Source organism: Salvelinus fontinalis, chromosome 36 (genome assembly GCF_029448725.1).
Source record: "Salvelinus fontinalis isolate EN_2023a chromosome 36, ASM2944872v1, whole genome shotgun sequence".
NCBI lineage: Eukaryota > Metazoa > Chordata > Actinopteri > Salmoniformes > Salmonidae > Salvelinus > Salvelinus fontinalis.
In genome coordinates this window covers 4632150-4659242 of record NC_074700.1, presented here as the reverse complement: position 1 = coordinate 4659242, position 27093 = coordinate 4632150, and the positions used below count along the sequence as shown (strand labels likewise).

The 27093-nt window shown below is 44.9% G+C and overlaps 1 protein-coding gene across 3 annotated transcripts in view; it reads right to left on the bottom strand.

The window, feature by feature from the left end:
* Positions 1–26470, bottom strand: part of sorcs2 (sortilin-related VPS10 domain containing receptor 2) — a 345517-nt gene extending 319047 nt beyond the window's left edge. The window contains exon 1 of one of the 3 annotated variants that reach the window (XM_055900408.1): positions 26000–26470. In XM_055900408.1, coding sequence (XP_055756383.1) covers positions 26000–26377 — 378 coding nt within the window. In that variant the 5' untranslated portion in view covers positions 26378–26470. The remainder of the gene's footprint in view (positions 1–25999) is intronic. The other 2 variants (XM_055900409.1, XM_055900410.1) reach the window with 2 other exon arrangements.
* Between the last annotated feature and the right edge of the window lie 623 nt (positions 26471–27093).

Here is a 27093-nt window from a genome sequence, read left to right as displayed (position 1 = left end):
GTCTGCCCGAGCACCTGAGGGGGGCCAAAACTGTGGGCATATTTAAAAGAGATCTTAAAACACACCTTTTTATTTGAGCTTTTCCTTAGGGTGTTTAGTCTTTCAGTTTTTATTACTATTATTTACTTTTTTATCCTCTTATGTTTGTTGTGTCGTAAATATTTCTGTTTATATTTTCATGAATATTTTCATATTCATATCCATAATTCTGCATTTCTGTATAGTACAGATCAGGTACCCATGATGTAATTACGTTACCGTAATTCAGCTACCGGATGTAAATCCACTTCACCTACTGTTGTTCAATAATCAAAATACATTTTTTTCAAACTGACATAGCAGACACCCCATTCTTTCTGCGGACATCTGTGGATCTTCATTTGGAGCAGATAATGAACCGTTTTTGGAAAACATTTTTGGAAAACGTTTTTTTGGAAAACAGAGAGATTTTACCGTAATTCTGTTACCAAACTTTGCATCTGCAGTTCTTCCAGTAAATGTGTTTTTGTGACATTTTCTTTTTAAACTGTTCAAAGTTGTCCTTGTGCATAGAGTTGTATGGTTCGTTAAACTTTGAAATCAATGTTTGTTTTTTTGGCATACATTTTAAAGTGAATAATCAGAGTCAAAGTGTAATTCCATTACCATGGAATTGCACGAATGGAACTGGGACTTGGAGGATGAGCAGAATTCGATCAGTTGACATCCCGTTGCTGAGATCGCCGTTGATTTGGAACCGCACAGAGCTCATGGGACCTGATGTGTGTGTGTGTGTGTGTGTGTGTGTGTGTGTGTTTGGTTTTACTATCCTTGTGGGGACCAGAGGTCCTCACAAGGATAGTTAAACAAGGCAAAAGTGGGGACTTTTCGCTGGTCCCCACAAGGCTTAGGGGTTAGGTTTAGGGTTAGGGTTACAATTGGGGTTAGGCTTAGGAGTTAGGGTAGGTCCTCTGAAATCAGAGTGGAGTTAGGGGGTGAGGTGCTGACTACTAAAACCTCTTTTAGCTACCTGGGATGTATCTTTGATGAAAGCTTGGGAGGTGTGAGCATGGCCAATAAAATGCTAGGGAAGGTTAATGTCAGGACTAAGTTTTTGGCTCGAAAGTCCAAGCTGCTTGAAAAGGACTCCATGAAAGTGCTAGCCACTTTGCCTACGCTAGTACTTCCTGGTTTGGGGGCTTATCTAAATTTACGAAGGGGGAGCTCCAGATTTCCCAGAATAAGCTGATCAGGGTAGCATTGAAGGTGAGTCTAGGCACACATAGGCAGGAGCTGCTTTCAGGAACTAAACTGGCTGCCTGTTGAGGCTAGAGTGTCCCAGATTAGACTAGGCTTGGTTTACAGGAGTATTTATGCTCCTGCACCCAGATATCTAAGTGAGTACTTTCCTCGTGTTAGGGATGCACACAATCACAGCACCAGATCAGGTGTTGCTGATGTGTGCTTATACAGGTACAGGAGTAAAGCTGGGAAAGGTACTTTCTTGTATACTGGAGCCTCAGAATGGAATGAGTTGCCTCTGCCCATAAAAACAATGCCCTCTCTGGGCAGCTTTAAAAATAAAGTAAAAATATGTTTTACGTCTTCTGTGCCCATATGAATAACCCCTATGATGTAACTGCAATGATGAGATAGATGTTCTTCTTCTCTGTTTTTGTTTTATTATTTCACTGCCATACTGTGTTTAACTGTGTTCGATCTTGTCTAGCCATCTTGTCTCAAGAGGACCACAATGGAAATATGTCCCAGACTTTATTGTGTGTTATCCTCAATGATTTTACTCATGTGCATGTATGACTTTTTCAAGCTTTATGTGTGCTTGTTTTTTTTAAATGGTAGAGTTAATAAACTAAACTAGAAAAATAGGGTGAGTTTTAGCTTTAAAGGGGTTTGGGGTTAAAGTTAGGGATCAGGGGTGTGTTCTTAGTCCACTCCTGTACTCCCTGTTCACCCACAAATTCATGGTCACGCATGACTCCAACACCAACCCCCCTAGTCAGACTTCGAAGGCTGCACACCACCCACCAGTATATTATTCGCCAATGTCCAGTCTCTAGACAACAAGGTAGACGGAATTAGGGCAAGGGTTGCCTTCCAGAGAGACATCTGAGATTGTAACATTCTCTGTTTTACGGAAACATGGCTCTCTCGGGATATGTTTTTCAGAGTCGGTACAGCCACCGGGTTTCTTCATGCATCGCGCCGACAGAAATAAACATCTCTCTGGGAAGGACAGGGGTGTATGCTTCATGATTAACAACTTAAAGGGTAATCATAACAACATACAGGAACTCAAGTCCTTTTGTTCACCTGAACTACAATTCCTTACAATAAAATGCAGACCTTATTATCTCCCAAAATAATTGTTGTCGATTATTGTCACCGCCATGTATATCCCCCCTCAAGCAGATACCACGATGGCCTTCAATGAACTTCACTGGACTGTAAACTGGAAACCATATATCCTGAGTAGAGGTTAACCGATTAATCAGCATGGCAGATTAATTAGGGACGAATTCAAGTTTTCATAACAATCGGTAATCTGCCTTTTTGGATGCCGATTACATTGCAATCCACGAGGAGACTGCGTGGCAGGCTGACCACCTGTTACGCAAGTGCAGCATCAAAAGGACCTTGTGGCTTCAAGGAGCCAAGGTAAGTTGCTAGCTAGCATTAAACTTATCTTATAAAAAAAAAACAATCAATCAATCTTCACATAATCACTAGTTAACTACACGTGGTTGATGATATTACTAGGTTAACTAGCTTGTTCTGCATTGCATATAATCAATGCTGTGCCTGTTAATTTATCATTGAATTACAGCCTACTTCATCTTCGCCAAACGGTGATGTTTTAACAAAAGTACATTCGCGAAAAAAGCTCAATCGTTGCAATAATGTACCCAATGCCTTTCTTAAAATCAAAACACAAGTATATTTTTTTAAGCCTGCATATGTAGTTAAAATAAATTCATGTTAGCAGGCAATATTAACTAGGGAAATTGTGTCAACTCTTGCATTCTGTGCAAGCAGAGTCAGGGTATAATGCAGCAGTTTGGGCCGCCTGGCTCGTTGCAAACTGTTGAAAGGCCATTTATTCCTAACAACATTTGATAGAGCAGTCTGACTGAGCGGTGGTAGGCAGCAGCAGGCTCGTAAGCATTCATTCAAACAGCAGCTCTTCGCAATGCTTGAAGTACAGCGCTGTTTATGACTTCAAGCCTATCAACTCCCGAGATTAGGCTGGCAATACTAAAGTACCTATTAGAACATCCAATAGTCAAAGGTATTTGAAATACAAATGGTGTAGAGAGAAATAGTCCTATAATTCCTATAATAACTACAACCTAAAACTTCTTACCTGGGAATATTGAAGACTCATGTTAAAAGGAACCACCAGCTTTCATATGTTCTCATGTTCTGCGCAAGGCACTTAAATGTTAGCTTTTTTACATGGCACATATTGCACTTTTACTCTCTTCTCCAACACGGTGTTTTTGCATTATTTAAACCAAATTGAACATGTTTCATTATTTATTTGAGAATAAATTGATTTTATTTTTGTATTATATTAAGTTAAAATAAAAGTGTTCATTGTTCATTCAGTATTGTTGTAATTGTCATTTATTACAAATGTATATATAAAAATCGTCCGAATAATCGGTATCGGCTTTTTTTGGTCCTCCAATAATCGGTTTCAGTTTCAGCGTTGAAAAATCATAATCGGTTGACCTCTTATCCTGAGGCTGGGGATTTTAACAAAGCGCATTTGAGAACAAGGCTATCTAAATTCTATCAGCATATTGATTGTAGCACTCACGCGGGCAATACACTGGTTCACTGCTACTCTAACTTCTGTGATGCATACAAGGCCCTCCCTATAGGCAGAAACTCAAACAGGATGTACCCGTGACAAGAAGCATTCAACGCTGGTCTGACCAATCGGAATCCACGCTTGTTTTGATCACATGGACTGGGAAATTTTCCAGGCAGCCTCAGAGAATAACATTGATTTATATCACACTGCACACTGCCCTATCCCAACTGGATAAGAGGAATACCTATGTAAGAATGCTTTTCATTGACTATAGCTCAGCATTCAACACCATAGTACCCTCCAAACACATCATTAAGCTTCTGGCCCTTGGTCTCAACCCCGCCCTGTGGAATTGGGTCCTGGACTTTCTGACGAGCCACCCCAGGTGGTAAAGGTAGGAAACAACATATCCACTTCGCTGATCCTCAACACTGGGGCCCCACAAGGGTGTGTGTTCAGCCCCGTCCTGTACTCCTTGTTCACCCATGACTGCGTGGCCATGCAGACCTCCAACTCAATCATCAAATATGACACAACAGTAGTGGGCTTGATTACCAACAACGACGAGACAGCCCACAGGGAGGAGGTGAGGGCACTCGGAGTGTGGTGTCAGGAAAACAACCTCTCACTCAACGTCAACAAAACAAAGGAGATGATCGTGGACTTCAGGAAACAGCAGAGGTAGCACCCCCCTATCCACATTGACGGGACAGCAGTGGAGAAGGTGGAACGTTCAAGTTCCTTGGCGTACACATCACGGACAAACTGAAATGGTCCACCCACACAGACAGTGTCTTCAACCTCAGGAGGCTGAAGAAATTTGGCTCGTCAAATAAAACCCTCACAAACTATTACAGATACACAATTGAGAGCATCCTGTCGGGCTGTATCACTGTCTGGTACAGCAACCAACAGAGGGCATCACCGGGGGACAATGCATCACCGGGGGCAAACTATCTGCCCTCCAGGACACCTACAGCGTCCAATGTCACAGGAAGGCCAAAAAAATCATCAAGGACAACAACCACCCGAGCCACTGCCTGTTCACCCTGCTACCATCCAGAAGGCGAGATCAGTACAGGTGCATCAAAGCTGGGACCGAGAGACAGAAAAACAGCTTCTATCTCAAGGCCATCAGACTGTTAAACAGCCATCACTAACACAGAGAGGCTGCTGCCTACATACAGACTCGAATCATTGGCCACTTTAATAAATGGATCACTAGTCACTTTAAATAATGCCACTGTAATAATGTTTACATATCTTACATTACTCACCTCATACTGTATATATATACTGTATTTTATACCATCTATTGCATCTTGCCTATGCCGCTCAGTCATTGCTCATCCATATATTTATAGGTACATATTCTTATTCCATCCCTTTAGATTTGTGTATTAGGTAGCTGTTGTGGAATTGTTCGATTACTTGTTAGATATTACTGCATGGTCGGAACTAGAAGCACAAGCATTTCGCTACACTCGCATTAACATTCGCTAACCATGTGTATGTGACCAATACAATTTGATTTGATTTGATCCTCAAGTTTGCTGACGACACGGAGGTGGTCGGCCGGATCACCCTGGGCGATGAGTCAGCCTACAGGGAGGAGTTCAGAGACTTAGCAGTGTGGTGCCAGGACAACAACCTCTCCCTCAACGTCGGTAAGACCAAGGAGCTGGTCGTGGACTATGAGAAATAGGGAAGAGCACGCACCTATCCACATCTAAGGGGCTGCTGTGGAGCGATTCGAGAGCTTCAAGTTCCTTGGCATCTACATCACGAAGGACTTCATATTTTGTTTATTTTTTTATTTCACCTTTATTTAACCAGGTAGGCAAGTTGAGAACAAGTTCTCATTTACAATTGCGACCTGGCCAAGATAAACACACACCCACACACACTTGCACAGCAGTGAAGAGGGCCCGGCAGCGTCTCTTCCCCTTCAGGAGGCTGAAAAGATTCGGCATGGGACCTCGGATCCTGAAAGAGTTCTACAGCTACACCATCGAGAGCATCTTGACTGGCTGCATCAGTGCTTGGTATGGCAAATGCACCACCCTTGACAGCAAAGCGCTGCAGAGGGTGGTGCGGACAGCCCAGTACATCACTGGTGCTGAGCTCCCTGCCATCCAGGACCTCTTTATCAGGCGTTGTCAGCGGAAGGCCCAAAAAATTGCCAAAGACTCCAGCCACCCAAGCCATAGACTGTTCACTCTGTAACCGTCCAGCAAACGGTACCGGAGCATCGGCTCTCGGACCAACAGGCTCCGAGACAGCTTCTACCCCCAAGCCAGAAGTCTGCTAAATAGCCAGAATGCTAAATAGTAAATTAATGGTACTCAGACTAACAGCGCTGACTCTATCTTGCACTGACCCTACGCACATTCACTAGACCGGGGGTAAGTAACCCTGGTCCCTGATTCTAATTATTTTTTTATTTTTTATTTTACCGTTATTTTACCAGGTAAGTTGACTGAGAACACGTTCTCATTTGCAGCAACGACCTGGGGAATAGTTACAGGGGAGAGGAGGGGGATGAATGAGCCAATTGTAAACTGGGGATTATTAGGTCACCATGATGGTTTGAGGGCCAGATTGGGAATTTAGCCAGGACACCGGGGTTAACACCCCTACTCTTACGATAAGTGCCATGGGATCTTTAATGACCTCAGAGAGTCAGGACACCCGTTTAACGTCCCATCCGAAAGACAGCACCCTACACAGGGCAGTGTCCCCAATCACTGCCCTGGGGCATTGGGATATTTTTTAAATTTTTTAGACCAGAGGAAAGAGTGCCTCCTACTGGCCCTCCAACACCACTTCCAGCAGCATCTGGTCTCCCATCCAGGGACTGACCAGGACCAACCCTGCTTAGCTTCAGAAGCAAGAAGACCAGGTGTGTTGAATTTAGGCAATTACTGAACTGATCAATTAGCTTAGTTGGTCAGGTGTGGTGCCTAGTTGGAACAAAATCCTGCAGTACCTGTGGCACTCCAGGAACAGGGTTGCCTATCCCTGCACTAGACTATATATACAAACCACATACGCACTCACTCCTACACAAAACCCACACACACATTCACATACACCACATACCCACACACACAGACCGACAAAACACAAACACACACACATTACATGCACACACACGTTTTACACTTGTCATTCGCTGCTGCTGCTTTGGTCTTCGTTTGACTCTTATTATTATCTACCCTGATGATGTATCTACCTCCAACACCTTGTACTTCTGCACGTTGATCTGGTACTGCTACTCCCTGTATGTAGCTCCATTCTTGTGTTTTTTACTTGGATCCTCTCGTGTTACTCTTTGATTTTATCTTTAAACTCTGCGTTGTTGCAAAGGGCTCGTAAGCAAGCATTTCAGGGTAAAGTCTACACCAGTTTTATTTGGTGCTTGTGACCAACATTTTTTTATTTTGATTTAGGGTTAAGGTTAAGGTTTAGGGTTAGGGAAAATAGGATTTTGAATGGGAATCAGTTATTTGGTCCCCACAAGGATTGTAAAACAAACCTGTGTGTGTGTGTTCGTGCTTGCGTTCATATCTGTGTCGAAAAAAGAACAGACAGAGGAGATTGTGGGAGCTGCCACAACCATTTGCCCAACTGGGAAAGAGCTTCAGAGAATTACTCCATTCAAGGGGGGAAAAAAAGAAAGAAAGGGAGCATGAGAAAAGAAAGTCTTTGTGCTTTCCTCTCTCAGGCCAATTGATTGGAGACTGAGCTCCTCAAATCGTTCACACACACACACACACACGCACATTTAGATATTGTTTTCAAAAATGTAGTCATTTAGCAGGCACTCTTATCCAGAGCAACTTACAGTAGTGAGTGCATACATTTTTTATATATTTTTCCGTACATACACACACCAACACAAGGAGATGTGGGAGTGGATCACTGTGAATGGGGAGTCAGATATCCAGCCCCCTGGGCTAGTGTAACAGGAGGCCGTCAACCAGCTGAGGGTGAAAGCACCTTAGTTCACCTTTCTGTAGACAATGCAACCACCAAGGCAAATGAAGACATTTGCCATAACCTTCAGGCAACAGCGATTACGAAGTGTTGCCTATTCAATTACACTCTTCAGAACAGATAGAAAAGAAAAACTCATACAAGCATCAGAGGTACATACACACAGCCAAATCCTAACTTGAGTTTACTAACTCGTGCATTGGGAGATCTTAGCGAAAAATAATTAGTAGCCGGCCTGCACTTCTCACAGATCATAGTGACTGTTCCAAATGGCACCCTATTCGCTAGCCTTATGGGCCCTGGTCAAAAGAAGTGCAATACGGAATAGGGTGCCATATAGAAAACAGCCACCGTATCAGGAAGTGATCACATTTCGTAGGATATGTTATTTCATTCAGCCAAGGGGATCATGAGAAGACTGAGAAGAAAGGCATGGATATTCAGTCCTCTGTGCCAGGATTCAGGAGCAGTGGGCAACAATGTAATGTGAGGTGAGAAACTGGCCAAACAATAGCTGTTGGTCCAATGATACTGTACACTCCTCTGATGGTCTCTTTCACTCTTATCTCTGTGACATACAACAAGGAAGCCCTCTCTCTTGCTCCCTTCCTCTGCTTCCTCATGTCTCCTATCTGGTCAGGGGGCGGGGGGGGAGGGGGGGGGGTACAAAAACCCACCTTTTGAGCTTGTTTCTAATCATCCCACGCCTATGTCTGTTGACCAGCATTCTCGTATACCCAGGCTCCACTGATTTAACCTCATGAAGAATATGTAATTATAGGACAGGGCCTAAGCCTGGTAGATGAATAGGGTGCTGTGCCACAATGCTCCCAGGAAGAAGCCTATATTCTGCAGAGGAAGCCATTATCAGATTTACACCCCCCCCCCCCCCCCCCCGCCTTTCTTTTCTTGTGTGTGTGGGCATCGGTGCAATCTTTTCTCTACCCCGAGCATTTGCCTCTCAGACGTGCCAGGTTACATTGTATTGTCTGGGTAGGTATAGGGGCTCTGGGCGGACACAATGGAAGTCAGGATGGAAGGAGGGATAGAGGGAGGAATGGAGGGAGAGAGGGTAAGATCTGTGATGCGATGGGAGAGAATGAAAAAAGGGGAACCCAGTATTGGATCCAGTTCAGAGGGCGTGTGGTTAGTCACACTTGAGAGGCCCATCAAATATGGTGTCATCCGGCTGTTTTGAGTTTTTCTTCGTAATGTCTCAAATCGTTTGGATTATGATTCGAGTACATTTTTCAGTCGTTGGGTGTGGTCGGGATCGGAGTTCACTTTCTTCCAAAGACTCCTCATGCTTTATCTCAGTCAGGGGGGGGGGGGGATTGTAAAACTTTTGACTATGTCAAAAAGGACTTTTTGCAATCTTACGCATGGTCAGACTTAACACACGCAACAGCGGGCCTACACTATTCTGACCAGACCTAGGTTCAAGAGTGTGTGCTTGAATTAGCTTGAGTTTGCCCTTTTGTGACTACTCCATTGGTTCCACTGCGCCAGGTGAGCTCAGTCACACACAGCTAAAGGTTTTGAACCCGGGTTTGATTCGGATACCTGATAGGGAAACTTACAGAGGGGTCACATGGAATAAATTCTAGTTAATGGACAAGATTCCAGCCTAGTGAAGAGGTTCATTGCCCTTAGGTATATAGAGTGACAGGAAGATTCTGCTTCAACTAATATCCACAGTTTTATCAAATTACACAGATCTGTTACAAGGAAACGGATCCGGTTATTCATGGTTGGCACATGAATGTCCCGTGGAAAGGCGCGGCTGATGACAGCCGATGCTCCTTATTACAATCGCTGAAGTCGCGGTATTACAGGGCTTTCAGAACTGCCCTGTTGAGCGGCACACAGTCTGGCAAACAGTGAATGCCTCTCAGTTGTTACGAGAGGAGTTTTAAAGGTCACTCGGGCGGACGGGGGGAATTCGGGCTAACTCCTGAAGGCTCAGTTTTGACTTGAGGGACAGAAGCTGTGAAGTGCTGGAAGGAGTGAGTGAGAGTGAGTGAGTGAGTGAGTGAGTGAGTGAGTGAGTGAGTGAGTGAGAGAGAGAGAGAAATATGGTTATAAATAACAAACCCACTCAGTTATGAACAAAGCCAAGCTGGTACTGAGGGGGAGATCCATTGAGTTTGACTCACAGGTGTTATTCCACAGTGACTGTGTGTGTGTGTGTGTGTGTGTGTGTGTGTGTGTGTGTGTGTGTGTGTGTGTGTGTGTGTGTGTGTGTGTGTGTGTGTGTGTGTGTGTGTGTGTGTGTGTGTGTGTGTGTGTGTGTGGTGGAGGATATGGCAGCAGGCGAGAGAGCGAGAGAGAGAGACTCATACTCCGTAGCATTGTCTGACATGGGAGACAAGCCCAGAGGCATTAGTTCGCCTTGCAGTACACTCATTACTGCTTCCCTAAAATAAATCTGAGAATGATATCATTTTTCTGCAGCAGCACAGGTGCTAGAAAGGAAGTGGTTTGAAGTGCTCAGTGGAGATGCCAATGCCACCATAGGAGCAAACTCAAGAGGTACTTAGCATAAAGATAAATATACACTGCTCAAAAAAATAAAGGGAACACTTAAACAACACAATGTAACTCCAAGTCAATCACACTTCTGTGAAATCAAACTGTCCACTTAGGAAGCAACACTGATTGACAATAAATTTCACATGCTGTTGTGCAAATGGAATAGACAAAGGGTGGAAATTATAGGCAATTAGCAAGACACCCCCCAAAACAGGAGTGATTCTGCAGGTGGTGACCACAGACCACTTCTCAGTTCCTATGCTTCCTGGCTGATGTTTTGGTCACTTTTGAATGCTGGCGGTGCTCTCACTCTAGTGGTAGCATGAGACGGAGTCTACAACCCACACAAGTGGCTCAGGTAGTGCAGTTCATCCAGGATGGCACATCAATGCGAACTGTGGCAAAAAGGTTTGTTGTGTCTGTCAGCGTAGTGTCCAGAGCATGGAGGCCCTACCAGGAGACAGGCCAGTACATCAGGAGACGTGGAGGAGGCCGTAGGAGGGCAACAACCCAGCAGCAGGACCGGTACCTCCGCCTTAGTGCAAGGAGGTGCACTGCCAGAGCCCTGCAAAATGACCTCCAGCAGGCCACAAATGGCTCAACTTACCCCATACACAGGGTAAATTGTGCCAAGAGACCACTTTTTTTGGACAAGTTATGTTTTCAAAATTGTCATGTTTAAATTAATTCTGATTATTTCCAGGGATACACAACATCCTGAAATATATGTAGATATCTTTGTTAGATAGAATGCTATATTTTCCATGATGGAGTGACGCTGAATGTACAAAATGGCTCAACTTACCCCACTCTCATCGTTTCCTCGTGGTTCTATTTTAAAGTCATGTTCTCAAATTGTTCCAAGAAGGTTAAGAAACAACGTTCTTCTGTGGTAATTTCAGTATTTCAGCATAACGTTTCATACAGGTTTTTTATTTATTTAACTTTTATTTAACTAGGCAAGTCAGTTAAGAACACATTCATGTTTACAATGACGGCCTACCCCGGCCAAACCCGGGCAAATTGTGCGCCGCCCTTGTGCGCCGCCGTTCTCAACTTGTTGTGAGGACATGAATAAAACATTCCATAAAAACCACAAGAAAATGTTCGTAACGTTCGGAGAACACACTAAGGACGTTATTTAAAAACATATCCATCCCGGAACTCAGCGTCAACAAAACTATCTTGTTAAAGTAAAGAGTCACCCATTTAGAATTTATTATTTTTTCCGTAGTGAATTAATATCGATTCCCGGGGGCATTTCGTGTTTTCAAGTGTACAGTATCTGGCCTATTGCCGTTCTCACTACACTATAAGTTAATAAGAATACAGACTTTTAGATTGCGAAAACGTCTATCATACATGTCAGATTTCACTACTGGCCGATGTCATAACGCCAGAGGTTGCCTTCTCTGGAATTAGCCATTCATCATATTTTTGCAATATTCCTACCGTTAGAAACACATTTCTCCTATTTGTCTGCCTCTTCAGTCCAGGGTGCTTTGCATGGTGCCATTGCGAATGTCAGACTCCTCTCTGTGAGGCACATCAATCTGCAGGTTCAACATGGTGAGATTCTAGACTCCTAAATTGATAGTGCAATTTGGTGATTTTACAGCTAACTAGCTACTTCACGTGCTGATATTGACTTTGGCATCATTGCGTGTAGCTACATTTGCTAGCTAGCCATAGAGAGAGCACTGCATTGTGGGTGTTGTAGTCAACTTGAGCTGCAACAGATTTCCACAACAATTTTCACATGTTGCTACCAATCTTAATATAACAACAAAATGAACCATTTGTTCACCAAAATACTGTTCTCACATATTCTCACTGTAAATTATGGAAATGATTGGTTTTGGGTGGATTTGTCCTTTAAGTGTGTTCAGGTGTGTGAATTGGCCACACCTGGTCTTAATGAGAGCTTGTTTGCTCTGAAATGGGGTCTGTTTGAATAGACTAAAATGAACAGTGTTCTAAAATGAGACCTTTGTAGCTCAATTGGTAGAGCATGGTGCTTGTAATGCCAGGGTAGTGGGTTTGATTCCCGGGACCACCCATGTGTATGCACGTATGACTGTATAAAGGTGTCTGCTAAATGGCATATTATGCGTAAAAGTACATGGCATACTAGCTCCATCCTGGTGGCCTAATTCCATGATAGAGAACAGACGTTTATAGGTTCAAATCTCACTGATGCCATGTCAAAATAAATGTGTTTGCATATAAGCAATGCCTAAGGAAAGGAATTCCCACGTTTTCTGTCTGTACTTGGGAGTTCAAAAAAGGGTGCCCCCAAAATAAGATAGCACTGTTATAAAAAGTCTTATTGAAACATTCAGTGAGTTATTCAAAAACCTCAAAAAACCTATAGTTTTCATTTTCTGTGCGTTAGCCCTTTCATGCAGTCAAATAACCAAATCGCCTTCTAGTGGTCTCATGGGTGGAATGTTTTTCATAATACATTTTTTTTTTAAACGCACAAAATCCGGTGCTTCTATGTCAAACGCTTTTGTTATATTTCAGTCTTCTGTGATGTATATAAAGTGTCATATTGGGATGAAAACTCAAAATGTAATACATTTCAACTCTGTATCTGACATGGTAAATGTGTCTTCTTTTTTTTCATAACCAGGTGTATACTTTTGTTTCAAAATAGATTTTTTTTATGACTATCAAGAAACACTCTGTGTGACCCTGATTTAGCCCACTGCAGCAAAAAGTTAATAAAACCTCCAAGGAAAACGTTCAAGGAACCAGAGTAAAACGTTCTCAAAATCTCCCTGCAACCTAAAAATAAAAGCTCCCAAAACAGGCAAAAGTTTCACTTCTGTTCTCAGAATGTTTAAAAAAATAAAATAAATACCGGTCAGGAAACGTATGGCTTCATTCTTACAACGAACGTGAAACCAAAAACATACATTCCCACAACTTCCAAGGAACCAAATGGGCTAGCTGGGTATGGGATTGAATTACTGTGGGCTCACAAGTGGTCTATGAAAGGTCTATGAGTGGACAGAGAGCACGAGCATGTCTGAACAAGAGTCCCAAACGACTATATTAATCATAAGTCTAGCATAAAATAGCAGACACATACTCCACCCATGTGCACTTACACACACGTGCGCACACACACAACGCCAACACAATGACAGGCATACACAAACACACACACATACACACACAGACAAACACAGCTGCTGCCTCCCGTCTCATGTGTATGTATGTACAATGTGTGTGTGTGTGTGTGTTTGTGTGTGTGCATTTCATCCTGGGGTGTGTGTGACGGCAGCTGCTGGCCGGTGTTAGCGCCATAGCGTCACGGCTATGTTTGTGTTCCCCGCCGTGGATTAGCACAACTCCGTGAATAGTGAGACCACATCCCAGCCAATCACATATTCATAGGAAAATTCAATTTCTTCCACCACCGCGCTGGGATGATTTGGCCAGACACAGGGGTCTATCTCATCCAGCAAATTGTGTCTCGAATGGAAAAGCCGACGGAGAAAGTATTTTACACAATGGGCCGAGAGTGCGAAAGAAAATAGTCGGGGAGCTGGAGAAAAATAGTTAATATGAGATTTTCTAATAGTAAAGTATTGCGTCTCGGGGAAGCCAATTCCACTTGTTATATACTTGCCCATTGTAAGACGAAGCTCATTCTGACTGTCTATTCTTATAGATGCTGACAACAGTACAGTGTAGTGCAGCAATCGCCTTGCAATATCCCCCTTTTCCTCTCCTCCTCCCCAGGCATTTGAAATAGATATATTTTCCAGGAGAGGTTACCCCCCCCCCCCCCCCCCCACACACACACACACATCTGTCATTGGAAGCCACAGCCCCTCCCTCCACCCTATCTTCAGATAAGACCGTCTGCCAGCCAGATAAGTAATCGTCATGACAATAATGGATAAAGCAACGTGAGACACCTTGTGCAGATGCCGGAGCACTAGTTGGAGCCACTCAACATCTCACACAGACGGAAGATAATAATAATAAGATAATATAATTTAAAAAACACATAGTGCTTAGCTCATTTTTTCTCCCCCCATTTCTCCCCCAAGTGGTGCTGCCATATGTATGGTGTTTAAGGTTTTTTTCTTTATGGAGGATTTTCCTCTAACAAGGCAGGGTCAGGGGTCACCGGGAACAGAGCCTTGTGGGAGTTCAGACGAGGGTCTTCCTGCTCCCCGAGGGGAAGCTCTGCCCCAGGTATGCTACAGTTCGGGTTTTGATGACGGGGCGTAAAATGAGACAAGACCGATGGGATACCCATGGCTTCCCAGAGAGAGAAAAAAAGAGAAACAGAGAGAGAAGGGGGAGGGCCCCAAGATATCGAAAGATTCCCAGAGAGAGAGAAGAAAAAAAGATTGAAGGGAGGGAGATACTAGATACAAGACTGTAAAGATATCCTGAGATTCCAGGGGGGGGAGAGAAACAGAGAGGAGAAACAGGCAGATATAATCCCTCTGTATGTGTGAAGATATGTGTGAAGATATTTCATATATAGCTAATGGCCTTTCCGTAAAAAACGGATCCTCTCCACTATCCACTATCTCTGTCTGCATCATCAGGAATCAGCTATGATTAGTTACAATTGAGAAAACGGTACCCACTGCACCTGTGTTACCAATTCTGTGGTGACAGTGCAGCCAAATGTTTGATTAACTTAAGATGCAGTCTAATAGGATGTCCGACCAAGACAAACATGCCATAGTTAAGTGAATAGAGAAACATGCAGAGACTCTGCGTTCAATCACCATGACGAGTGACATAACGAACTCGGTCCATGCTTTAACTGGTATGTGTGATCTCCCTCTTCCATTCAGTGCGTGCCAAAGTTGGCCCAAATGCCCGAGAGTGGACTTTCTCCATTCTCTCCACACTCACACATCCCGTGCCCCCCCCCCCCCCCCTAAAGTTGCAGTGGGCATCCTCTCTCCTCCACCCTCCGCCCGCCACCAACCAGACATTCAAACGGATGTTACTTCCCCTTCTCCCTTGTTTCGTCCCCTTCCCCCGCTTTGTAGCGACTACACTGTGAGGAGTGTTAATGAGATTGAGGTCATAGGGACTCGGACGACCATTGTGACGGGTTTGGAGGAGACACAAGAAGCACCACCCCCCCCCCCCCCCACCCCCCCCGTGTGGCCAAAACAGAACACAAGGCAGTGGGGTAGAGGGAGAACAGCTGGCTGCAGAATGCGGGGGCTTCTGGGGATTCTCCTTGGCAACCGTGTTGGCGGCCATGTTGAAGACCGGGTCCTGTAAGGGGATTTACTTGGGGCCTGTGACAGGGGGGGGGGGGGGGGGCAAAACACAGGCAATACACCTACATCATTACACACAAACTCGTATTCACACACACTCACTCAAAGTACTATAAAACCCTACTGTCACAGCCCCCACACTCAAACATATAGACATCTGCTATCAAACCGTCATATAAAAGTACACACTACACTCTAATTCATACAACAGCAATCTTCACATACAGACCAGAGCAGCGGAGTGTGTGTGAGCGTATGTGTGTGCCTGTGTATGTGTGTGTGTGGCAGATGGGGGCGGAGGTTTATAAGGAAAAGGGGGAATGCTTTTACAGGCCTGTAACACACCAGATGGAATGTCCTCTTTCCATGGGCCAATGGAATGGGAAAAACACACGCTGACACACACACACTTACACACACACACACGCTCTCGCTGTCTTTTTATATAACTGTCACAGAGGGCCAAGGTGTTACATTCCATGACTGAATGGATACGGTTTGGATAATCTAGTGTCTAGCGTGTATTTACCATAATGCTTGTACTCCCATGTATGACAGAGGCCTTAGACTTAAGATGAACAAAGAAAGAGTGACAATGGCTCCACCATATTCCCAGATCATGCGAATTAAAATGGACATCATTCAAAAGCAGCTTTTGCTTCCTTGACTGAAACCATCGTTGAAAGTCTTTGTTGGTTATGTCTGTCGGCTTGGCGATGTCGTGCGGAAAGATAAATGATCATGAAAAAAGGGGAGTGCACAAAGGAAAACCAGTTGGGCCTGCTTGGATACAGACAAATAGAAAATCGAGCAAACACTCCTCGAGGCCTGCCTCTCCTAGCGGGTTCACCTCAGTCCCAGCACACTGTGACAATCAATTGGGTTTTCCCAGCGCAGCCAACGCGCGCCGGACAACGTATTTGCATACAAACAGCCTGCCCAAATATACACAGGGGAAGGTAGGGAGAGATGGACAGGGAGAGGAGGGTGTGTTTGAGTCCCCACAAAGAATAGTAAACAAACAAAAATTTGACAAACATCTCGTGGGGACATTTTGTTCGTCCCCACGAGGTCAAATGCTATTTCTAGGGGGTTTAGGGTTAAGGTTAGAATTTGTGTTAGAGTTAGAACTACGTTAAGGGTTAGGGTTAGGAGCTAGGGTAATGTTTAGGGTTAGGGTTAAGGTTAAGGTTAGGTTTTTGGGTTATGGTTAGGGTAAGTGTAAGAGTACAGGTCAGGTTAGGGTTAGGGGTTAGGGAAAATAGGATTTAATGGGACTGAATTGTGTCCCCACAAGGTTAGCTTTACAAGACTGTGTGTGTGTGTGTGTGTGTGTGTGTGTGTGTGTGTGTGTGTGTGTGTGTGTGTGTGTGTGTGTGTGTGTGTGTGTGTGTGTGTGTGTGTGTGTGTGTGTGTGTGTGTGTGTGTGTGTGTGTGTGTGTGTGTGTGTGTGCGTGCGTGTGTGTGTGCGAACGCGTGCTAGCCTAGATAGTACATTCCTGCGAGTGTGTACACTTGTGTATTCCTGTGTGCTTTTTTTGCTTGTCTCTCCCCTGATGCTGACAGCTTTGGATTGAACGTGGAGAATCTCATTAACTGTGTGATGCTCTGCCTCTCTGTTTACCCCCGCATTATTCCGAGGAGAGACCCACTTCTCTCCCTCACCTCCTCTCTCCCGTCCCGCGCTCCCTTGGAAAAACAAAGTTTCAATTGCAATAGCAAACAATCCAGAGGAGGTTCAGGGATCAAATCACTCTCTACTCATCCCCGGGCCGTCGCGGACAGGACACTTTGATGGATTTGCATTGCTAAAGTTGCACCACGGCAACACCTGGGAAATGGACGGACCAGAAGATCATAAACAACCTGGACAGAACGGTAGGGGGAATTTGAGATAACAAGCCGCTGACTGTCATGTAGTGATATTGGAGAGTCTAAACGAGGTGCTATAGGTAGATATGGGCTATTTCGACCTCATGGCTGCTAGGCAAGACAGAGCAGTTCAAATAGGGCTCACTGAAAATCATAAATGATGCATATTGGAATCTATAGGTGCTGCTGATGTGAAGGTCATGATATTATTTATCATTTCAATGTATGCACTGCAAAACCCTATAATGGAAACCTATCATGGTTCACCTTACGGTAGGCTATGTAATATTTCAGAGTGACAGTCTGGTTATACCTAAAAGCATGGCATGGATTTCCTTGGATGCTGTGCAGAACGTCTGGATTTAGCTACAGCCGATGTTTTGACAAGCCAGCGTTCAAAGCAATAATTCAATTTGTTGCCGCTCTCCATTTTTCTTGTCGTCTCCCATGTCTTCATCTAATCACGCAGGCAACAGTTAGCGGGAAGGGGAGAGAAATGAATGTAATAACTAACTAATGTAATAACTACGGAAGCCCACCACAGAACGTGGCGGCATTGTCGTGTTGTGAGATCATCGGCCTCGTCTTTTTCATGTCAAGCAGGGATCTATTTTTGACAAGCGTGTTTGTCACACCGCCCAAGTAACATGAAGTTGAGATTAAAAAAAAGCCCCCTCTGCGTCTCTCTCTCATTTTTTTTCATTCTTCTCTCTCCAGCCTCCCCTTCCTCCGGTACATGGGTGCGCTAATTGCTGATAAATGTGAGTCACAAATGGTTCCCCTTTTCCCGGGGAAAATGATTGCTGGCAAACGGTCGTCGGTCAACTCATGCATATTTTCCATCTGGGTGTGTGAGTGCTGGTTTGGCAAGGCAGCTGGGCACGTACATCACCGTAGGAGAACTTGGGAGGCAGAACCGCGTTTTAACCACTTTTTGGAGTTTTTCCCTGAGTCAGGGTCTGGGCTCCTGGTCCTAGTTCGACTGCTGCCAAAAGAACCCATTAGGCCCAAGGGCAAGGCACAGAATATTTGGATAACTCAGACTGTTCCACCAATTGAGACTGACAAGTCCAACGTAAAAGGAAGGAGATGATAGGCCTAACAGTAGAAATGGTTTCGGTATAATATTGAAACAAACCAATAACAGGCGAGAAGATAGGCCTCTATCAAATGGAGATTTCAATACTGACAAACGATCTGGTCAAGTGCAGGAGTGAGAAAGAGTGTGAAAAACGATGCAGTAACACCTGGTGAGACAGACAGGTAGAGTATAGAGTGCCTGGCCAGAATCCAATCTCCAATCTGGGGTGTTAGTGAGGAGCAGATGAGAGGGAGGGAACCCCGCTGAGCCACTAAGGGATCTATCTCACACTGCCGCTACAGATCCCTTCCCCTCATATTACATTGCTCACTACTGTACTAAAGCAGCAGTAGGGCATCCACACACATCCACATGCATGCACGTATGCACACATGCGCGGACAGACAAATAAACACGCACCTGGCACGCACGCACACACACATACACACTCCAAATCCAAAGGCCTTTTCCATGGGTGAAAGAGTGCAGTTCTTGCGGCTGTATTATTAGCTGGAGTCAGAATGAAATATGCAGGTCTAGAAAGCGGCAAGAGGCACGAGCGCACTCTGAACGCTTCTCATGAACATCTCACATCCACTGGAAGACCCGTGCAGAATTTCAGCCCTGTTGCCAAGGCAACCCCAAGAACTTTTGCTTTCCAGTTTCCAAGAGAGGCGACACAAACAACAACTTGATGAGTAGGAAGTTACACAAGTCCCCATATCCAGGATGAAACGAACCACGTCTAAGACGCGAGCACTCACTGTAAAGAACGTCAATCAAAGAAGGCAGGAAGTATGGAGGAGGAGGAAAGCGTGAGTGTCCATCGTGCCAAGTCCTGCCAAGTGGTTGTTTTTCCCGTTGCCGGGACACACACACATCCCTAGAATAGTTTATTTAAGTCTGAATAGTTTTCAGCTCCCCAAGATGGGCATGTGTTCATTTGTGAGACCGCCAAATAGAGAGAGAAAAAGGAAAGAAGAAGGGAGAGAGGAGAGCGAGGGGGGGGGGGGTACTGCCTCGAGCTAGAACGATAGGGCAGAGCCCAGGATAGAAGGGAATAACAGGAAGGAGACAGAGAGAGAGCGAGAGAAAGAAAGAAATCACGAAAGAGTGGAATTTATCCACCTCATCAGTAGCAACAGAACCTGGATAACAATCACATCACCCTAGGACTCTCCCTTAACTTATCGGCCCGCTGCTGCTGCCAGCCCGATCAGAACGATCTGGAAGGAAAACACATCTAAAACACAACCTAATTAGCTCTCATCTCTAATGCTAGCGCAGCATCCCGCCTAGCCTAGCCTGCCTGGGTGGTTCGCCATGGGGTTGACCTGGAAGCCTCACCCTGCTAAAGTAAAGTAGCCTTGGGTGTTATGTATAGATGGTCTGTGCCAAATAGTGTACCAACTCAAATAGTGTACCAACTCAAATAGTGTACCAACTCAAACAGTGTACCAAGCAAAATAGTGTACCAACTCAAATAGTGTACCAACTCAAATAGTGTACCAACTCAAACAGTGTACCAAGCAAAATAGTGTACCAAGCCAAATTGTGAACCAACCCACAGTAATGAGACAATAACTTTGCGTCAGACTTTCTAAGTTGCATCATTCAGATCAAGCAATAGGTTTAACAGTAAGTAGTTACTAGTTAATACATGCATTAAGTCTAAATCTATGTTATAATTATAAAACATTGCAGCCATTGCCTTATGCTGCCCTGTCATTGTTATTGTCAGACAATCAGTGACAGAAACATTGGGAGGGAGGGAGGGCACTCTAAGCCACAGGCCAGCAGGCATCTTTGGTGGCAGAACCAGTCATTCTGAACTCCCTGGCAAAGACCTTGTCTCCGTGTCCCCTGGGGGACCCATGATTCATGTCAACTGTACACGCACGCACGCACGCACACACACACACACACACACACACACACACACACACACACACACACACACACACACACACACACACACACACACACACACACACACACACACACACACACACACACACACACACACACACACACACACACACAAGATCAGCCCTAAACTTCCAGACCTAGCATTGACCTACAGCCTGGTTGGAGAAAAGTGCGCAGAGGATGGATCGAGAGAGATGACATAAACGATTTGGAGGACTCACTTCACATGTACAAACAATTTCCAACCGAAGACTAGTGGAACCAAATGAACTGTCTGTTTAGTATGCGAAGCGTGAACAAATGTATTTTGCATTAAGTCAGCACCTCAGCTTACGACCAGATCCAGGAAGTGGTGGTAGGAGGGAGAAAAAAATTTGTTATGTATGCAAATTGCAATCAAGCACCTTATCATAAAACGTGTTTTTCAATTCTCAATCTAAATGCACCAAATATCATGTTTATATTACATGTTTGCTGCAGGGGATAAACCCCTGACATGATTGGCTGAAATGATCCCTGCAATCTCCCGCCAGCATCTGGCGGCTCGGCGGAATACATCGGCGTGGTAACAAGGGGGGTTAGGGGTGAGGACACGGGCGAAGGGGTAGGGAGGTGAGGTCATCTTATGTCTCCTTAATGTCCTTTAGTCGGACACAGGGTCATCAACACAGACGCCGTGGTAAACAACACTGGTAAACACCGTCCGTAAACACCGTCCGCCTTCCAACAGAAACAATGATAAGAGGAAGAGGATGAAAAGTATCAAGATGATGAAGAAAGAGCACAAGGAGGCACACCAGAGGAGGCTCATGGGAGGAGCTATGGGAGGAAGGGCTCACTGTAATGGCTGGAATGGAACAAATGGAACAGAGTCAAACATGTGGTTTCCATATGTTTGATGTGTTTGACTCCGTTCCATTAATTCCATTCCAGCCATTACAATGAGCCCATCCTCCTATAGCTCCTCCCATGAGCCTCCTCCGGTGTGCCTCCTTGTGCTCTTTCTTCATCATCTTGAAACTTTTCACCATCACCATTACCTTCCACACACACACTCTTTTAACACAACAGTGCAAGTGTGAGCAGTCATCAGAAAAAAACAAGAAGCACACAGGGGTGTGTGTGTGCGTTTACATGTGTGCGCGTGTGTTTACATGGGTCAAAAACTCACTCTTCAGGGAGGAGAGTGTGTGCTTATGATAGATGTTTCTCTCTCTCTCTCTCTATCTCTCTCTCTCTCTCTCTCTCTCTCTCTCTGTCTCTCTCTCTCTCTCTCTCTCTCTCTCTCTCTCTCTGTCTCTCTATCTCTCTCTCTGTCTCTCTCTCTCTCTCTATCTCTCTCTCTCTCTCTCTCTCTCTGTCTCTCGCTCTCTCTCTCTCTCTTGCTCTCTCTATCTCTCTCTCTCTCTCTCTCTCTCTCTGTCTCTCGCTCTCTCTCTCTCTCTTGCTCTCTCTATCTCTCTGTCTCTCTCTCTCTCTCTCTCTCTCTGTCTCTCTCTCTCTCTCTATCTCTCTCTCTCTCTCTCTCTCTCTCTGTCTCTCGCTCTCTCTCTCTCTCTTGCTCTCTCTCTCTCTCTCATTCCCATTCTAAAACTCTCACTTTGCAATCATCCATCATCCATCATCCAATCGCTCTATCGCTCTTTCTCGCTCTCCCTCATGTCTATCTCCTTCACAGAGTAGAGGCCCTGGATACTACAGAGCACTTGCTAAATGCTGAGCTTAACGCCATCGAAAGATGAATACAGAAATAGAGAGTACCCGACTTCTCAGAGCCCTGGAGCTAGTCAACAAAGCCCAGAAGAAAGGGGAGAGAGAGAGAAAGAGAGAGAGAGAGAGTGAGAGAGTGCATAGCGAAGCACAAAGAAGGCTCTTTCAACAGTGGAAGCAAACTCTCTGTTCGGAATGCTGGTATCAAGTTATGGGGCTTGGTGCGCGACCGTTCCCAGAATGTCTTCCGGAACTGACAACAAGGGGTTCTGGAATTAATTACCGTTCTTGGGGACATGTAAGGGAATGTTCCTCCGGCTCCTCCGGTCGGACTGTGTGCGGTCCAAACACGACCAAGCCCTCATTACACCACATGTCAACCCGGACTCCCTACTGAACAGAGACTGGTTGGTTCAACCGAGTGTCTGAACCCTGTCTCGTTAACTTAATGACAAGGGAAATGTGTGTGCGTGTGTGCGTGTGTGCGTGCGTGCGTGCGTGTGCGTGAGTTTGTGTGTGCGCGTCTGTGTGTCTTGAGCATCATTATGAAGAAAAGTGAATGTCTACATTACCATTATGACAATGTGCATGACCCTTCAGTACACTGGCAATGTTTGTCTAGATGTGTAATAAATATGTAATAATAGGGGGTAAAGGGCAATGTGACTTTGTGTACACACAATTAAAAGGTCAAATTGTAATTGGGCAGTCCCATAGAGTCTGACCTCCAGATGCACACCAGGCATGATGCATCTTGGGATACATTTATTGACAATGACAATTGCAAGGAATCCTTTGTCTGGCCACAGCCACCTCTGAAAACCCTATAGACTGTATCAAACCAGACTGGCTGGCTGGGCTATGCATTATGTACATAGCTAATGCCACTTCCTGAAAGAGACTGATACTCACCCTTCAGAGCGGTGTTAGAGAACTTGAGAGGCAGGGAAAGATGTACCGAATCCTATGGCTGTGGGTGTGTGTGTGTGTGTGCTAAGATGGGAAAAAATGACAAAATACATTTACAAAATGCAGATACAAAATCAAAGTATCAAAATGTTTCAAAATAAAAAACAAAATACTTGTATTTTGTAATGTATTTAATTAAAATACAAAATTGAATTAGTAGCCGGCCCTAACAGCAACAACATTCTCAGTAACAGTTACAATTATTTTTTTTTACTTGCTATGACTGTGATATGTTATTGTTTAACTACCTTAGTTGAGCAAGTCACTCTGAATGAGCATGTCTGCTAAATGACCAAAATGTTTACGTATATGTAAAAATGAACACAACAAAATGAACTGCAAAGCACACTGTGGATTGTTTTGGGGCGGAGCTCATTAGAATAATACTCAGCATGCTGTGTATTTGTTCATGTTTACATTTATATTTATTCTCAAATACTTCCCATCCCATGTGTGTGTGTGTGTGTGTGTGTGTGTGTGTGTGTGTGTGTGTGTGTGTGTGTGTGTGCGTGTATAAAATGCACATGTGCCAGCAGCATCTCCAGCAACCAATTCAAAGAAGACAGCACTCTCTCAACCTCCCCTCTAACCCTCCCCTCTCCCTTTCTTCCCTGCCTCACTCTGTCTTGCTCCACATTTCCATCTTGTTCAACCTCCCGAATCCGCCCTTTTCCATTTCTCTCTGTTCAAATGATGTTCCACCATCAGTGAAAGCCGCCCACCACTCTCTTTCTCTCTAAACAGGACATCCTCCTCCCACCACCTCCCTATCAAACACGGGCATCATCGATCTCCAACAGCGACAACGTATGCACACAGAGAGAGAGAGAGAGAGAGAGAGAGAGAGAGAGAGAGAGAGAGAGAGAGAGAGAGAGAGAGAGAGAGAGAGAGAGAGAGAGAGAGAGAGAGAGAGAGAGAGAGAGAGAGAGAGAGAGGAGAGAGAGAGAGAGAGAGAGAGAGAGAGAGAGAGAGAGAGAGAGAGAGAGAGAGAGAGAGAGAGAGAGAGAGAGAGAGAGAGAGAGAGAGAGAGAGAGAGAGAGAGAGAGAGAGAGAGAGAGAGAGAGAGAGAGAGAGAGAGAGAGAGAGAGAGAGATTTCCTCTCCTCTGAGTGGCACTTGATCAATCAAGGCTTCTCAGAGAAATAACAGCCCTCGTCTCGTCACCGTCATAAGTGAGTGAGCCGGGCACAGGACATGTGATTGTAATAAGAGCACAGAGGAGACACAAAGCAGAGGGCATAAGTGCTTTCATCAAGCCATATAATAATCACTTTAAAGACATAGAGACAGGTAGAGTGGGTTTTTAAATGGGTTACTACACTAACAAAGAACACCCACCTTGGACTTTTCAATCTTATATTGGCTCGGGGCAAAAAACACAACATCTTCTACCCATGATTGCTCCATCATTTCCCCCTTAAGAAAGCATAGATCCAGAAGTGGCTGTATTCTTCAGGGATTCCAAATCATGACGCATCTGTAACTGTAACTAACAATAGCCCTTTATACACACAAATTCGGAGGTTTCCTCAAATCCATCCATACAAATTTCTCAAATAGAGAGGGGGGGGGGGGGGGGGTGAAATTAATTTTTTAATACCTATCAATCTGTACTGGGGGGCGTAAATGTCAGACCTGGTGATATTGAATGGCAGCATTTGTCTTCTTTTATTAGCCTGCGTTATATACGGGGAGACCTCCTTATACAGTCGACCTTTCCGAGGTAGGACATTGCCAAGTGAATTTAGGATAACTCAAACACGTCCTCCTGGGCTGTCAGTGTACGTTTGACTGACAGATTCACACTTGGCTCAGTATTGAATCGCTGCATATTGAAGTAGAGACGTTCGTCGGGAGGAACACAAAACTCTGTGTTCTAGTCTACACGCTCAGTTTATTTTTATAGATATCAATCAAATTCACTGCCAAGTCAAAATGTGATTTCAATCTTATAGGCCCAGCATGTTGCTGTTTGTGGCTTCACACTAACCGCTACCTAGTAGACGTCTATTTAAAGGCATGTTAGAGAGCAGTCTTGATTGTGTTTGCAGGAGTGGGCCATTTCTGTCTTGACAATAGCACCGTATTGAAGTGATGTCTCCGGTAGACACTGCGAGGTCCCGGACAGCTGACAATAGGCCTCGAAAAAAAAGTCACAAAGCCCCCTTTTATGTTGTTTACATTGGCCTGTTCTGACTTGACCTCGGCCTTGCGAAGCTCAAAATATACAGTTACACATGTCAATTCATTACATGTCAATTAAACTAGGTTATAAACCTCTAATTATGCGCCGTTCGTTGTTGGAACAAATGCCGTGAATAGACTGAAACATTCACGGTTGATAGGATACTAATACATATTATTTACACACTTTCGTAACATACATGACAATGTCAGGCAACGACACTAACCTAGTGGCACCGAGTGGGACAGAAAAACCAGCCTCCGGTGTGCGCGCCGTTCAAACAGGCTGTCATGATAATGTGCAGCTAAACAAAAGACAGGCGCATTTCTCCGCACCTAATCATGCCCTCTCTCTCACCAGTCCGAGCAGGACACACAATAGGAAAATAAGCTGTTGTAAACATATATGCCTATCCTTTTAGATGCGCACTCGAATAATTATTTTTTTCTACATAGATTCAATGCCATGCGCAATGCCATGACGGAAATAATTTACGCATGTATAGCTACTGCATTGACAATAACTTGTGTCAATTGGCATGGGGTGTCTTGGTGACTGGTGGGTTGTGTAGGCTACAAGCAGGGAACCCGACATATCGCGACTGAGTGGAACCGGGACGGGACCGGTACTTACGCTGCTGTTCTCCCCAGTCCAGTGCACCATCGCCTGGTTGTGGGTAGCATCTCCCTTGAGCACGAACGAGCTGCTGAGCAGGGACACTTTCTCTTGGGATAGTGCTCTCCTGAAGCGCGGGGATTCCACGTCGCCCGCGTCCCCATCATTATCACCCAAGCCCGGACCGAACACTCCGTCAACCCCGTCTATGCCTACAGCGCCGCGGCTGTCAAGCATACGATCCCCGTCGCTCCGGTGTAAAACGCCGCTGTCACATAGCACGGGTCTCATCAATGACATCCAGGCGATAACCACCGCCAAGCACAGGTGCGCTGAAACGATTCCTTTCGGACGCAGAGATACCATGCTTCGCGCCATTAGGCCTATAGCGCTCATATCGCGGATACTGACAGAGACTGCGATGTGAGTGGAAGATAGATAGCTATACTGTCAGCGGAGAGAGAGGGAGGGAGGGAGGCTGGGAGAGAGGGAGTGGAACTGGAGCGAGGGCAGACACTGGTAACAACGTGGTCGTCTATGTGTGCCAACTCCAGGACGCGCGCCGTGCACATAGCATGGGCGCCATCTGGTGACGCATCTCATACTGCAAAAACATTGCTGTTTCTACGAGACTAAAATTATTTGACTTGATCACTTCCCACAAGATTATATAGGCCTACTATCTTCAAAGATGGTGGATAAATGAAGATAGTTCACTCAGGCCGTTAACCATTAAAAACACATTGAAGTTCCGGTCTGCTTAATGGGTGGCTATCCCATTGGTGTGATAGCAGTTGGGTCTGGTCCTCTTTCCCAACTGCGATGTAACTTAAACATTAAGATGATCATAGCAGATGCATCGTAATTTACGAGCCAATTTATTCAGTGTTTTCCAAACAACCATGTAGAATGAAACTCTAAGTGCCACAGCCAAGAGCGTCGTTGGGGCCGTGTTCTTCACACGATCATGTTGGGCGAGCTGTCCAATTCCCAGGTGCTGAAATCGATGCCACTTGCATCATAAGCAAAATCGACCAATAGCCCACATTTAACATTAAACGTAAGCTAGGCCTATACATTTCGCAGAATAGTTTTTATGAATGAAAAATAAA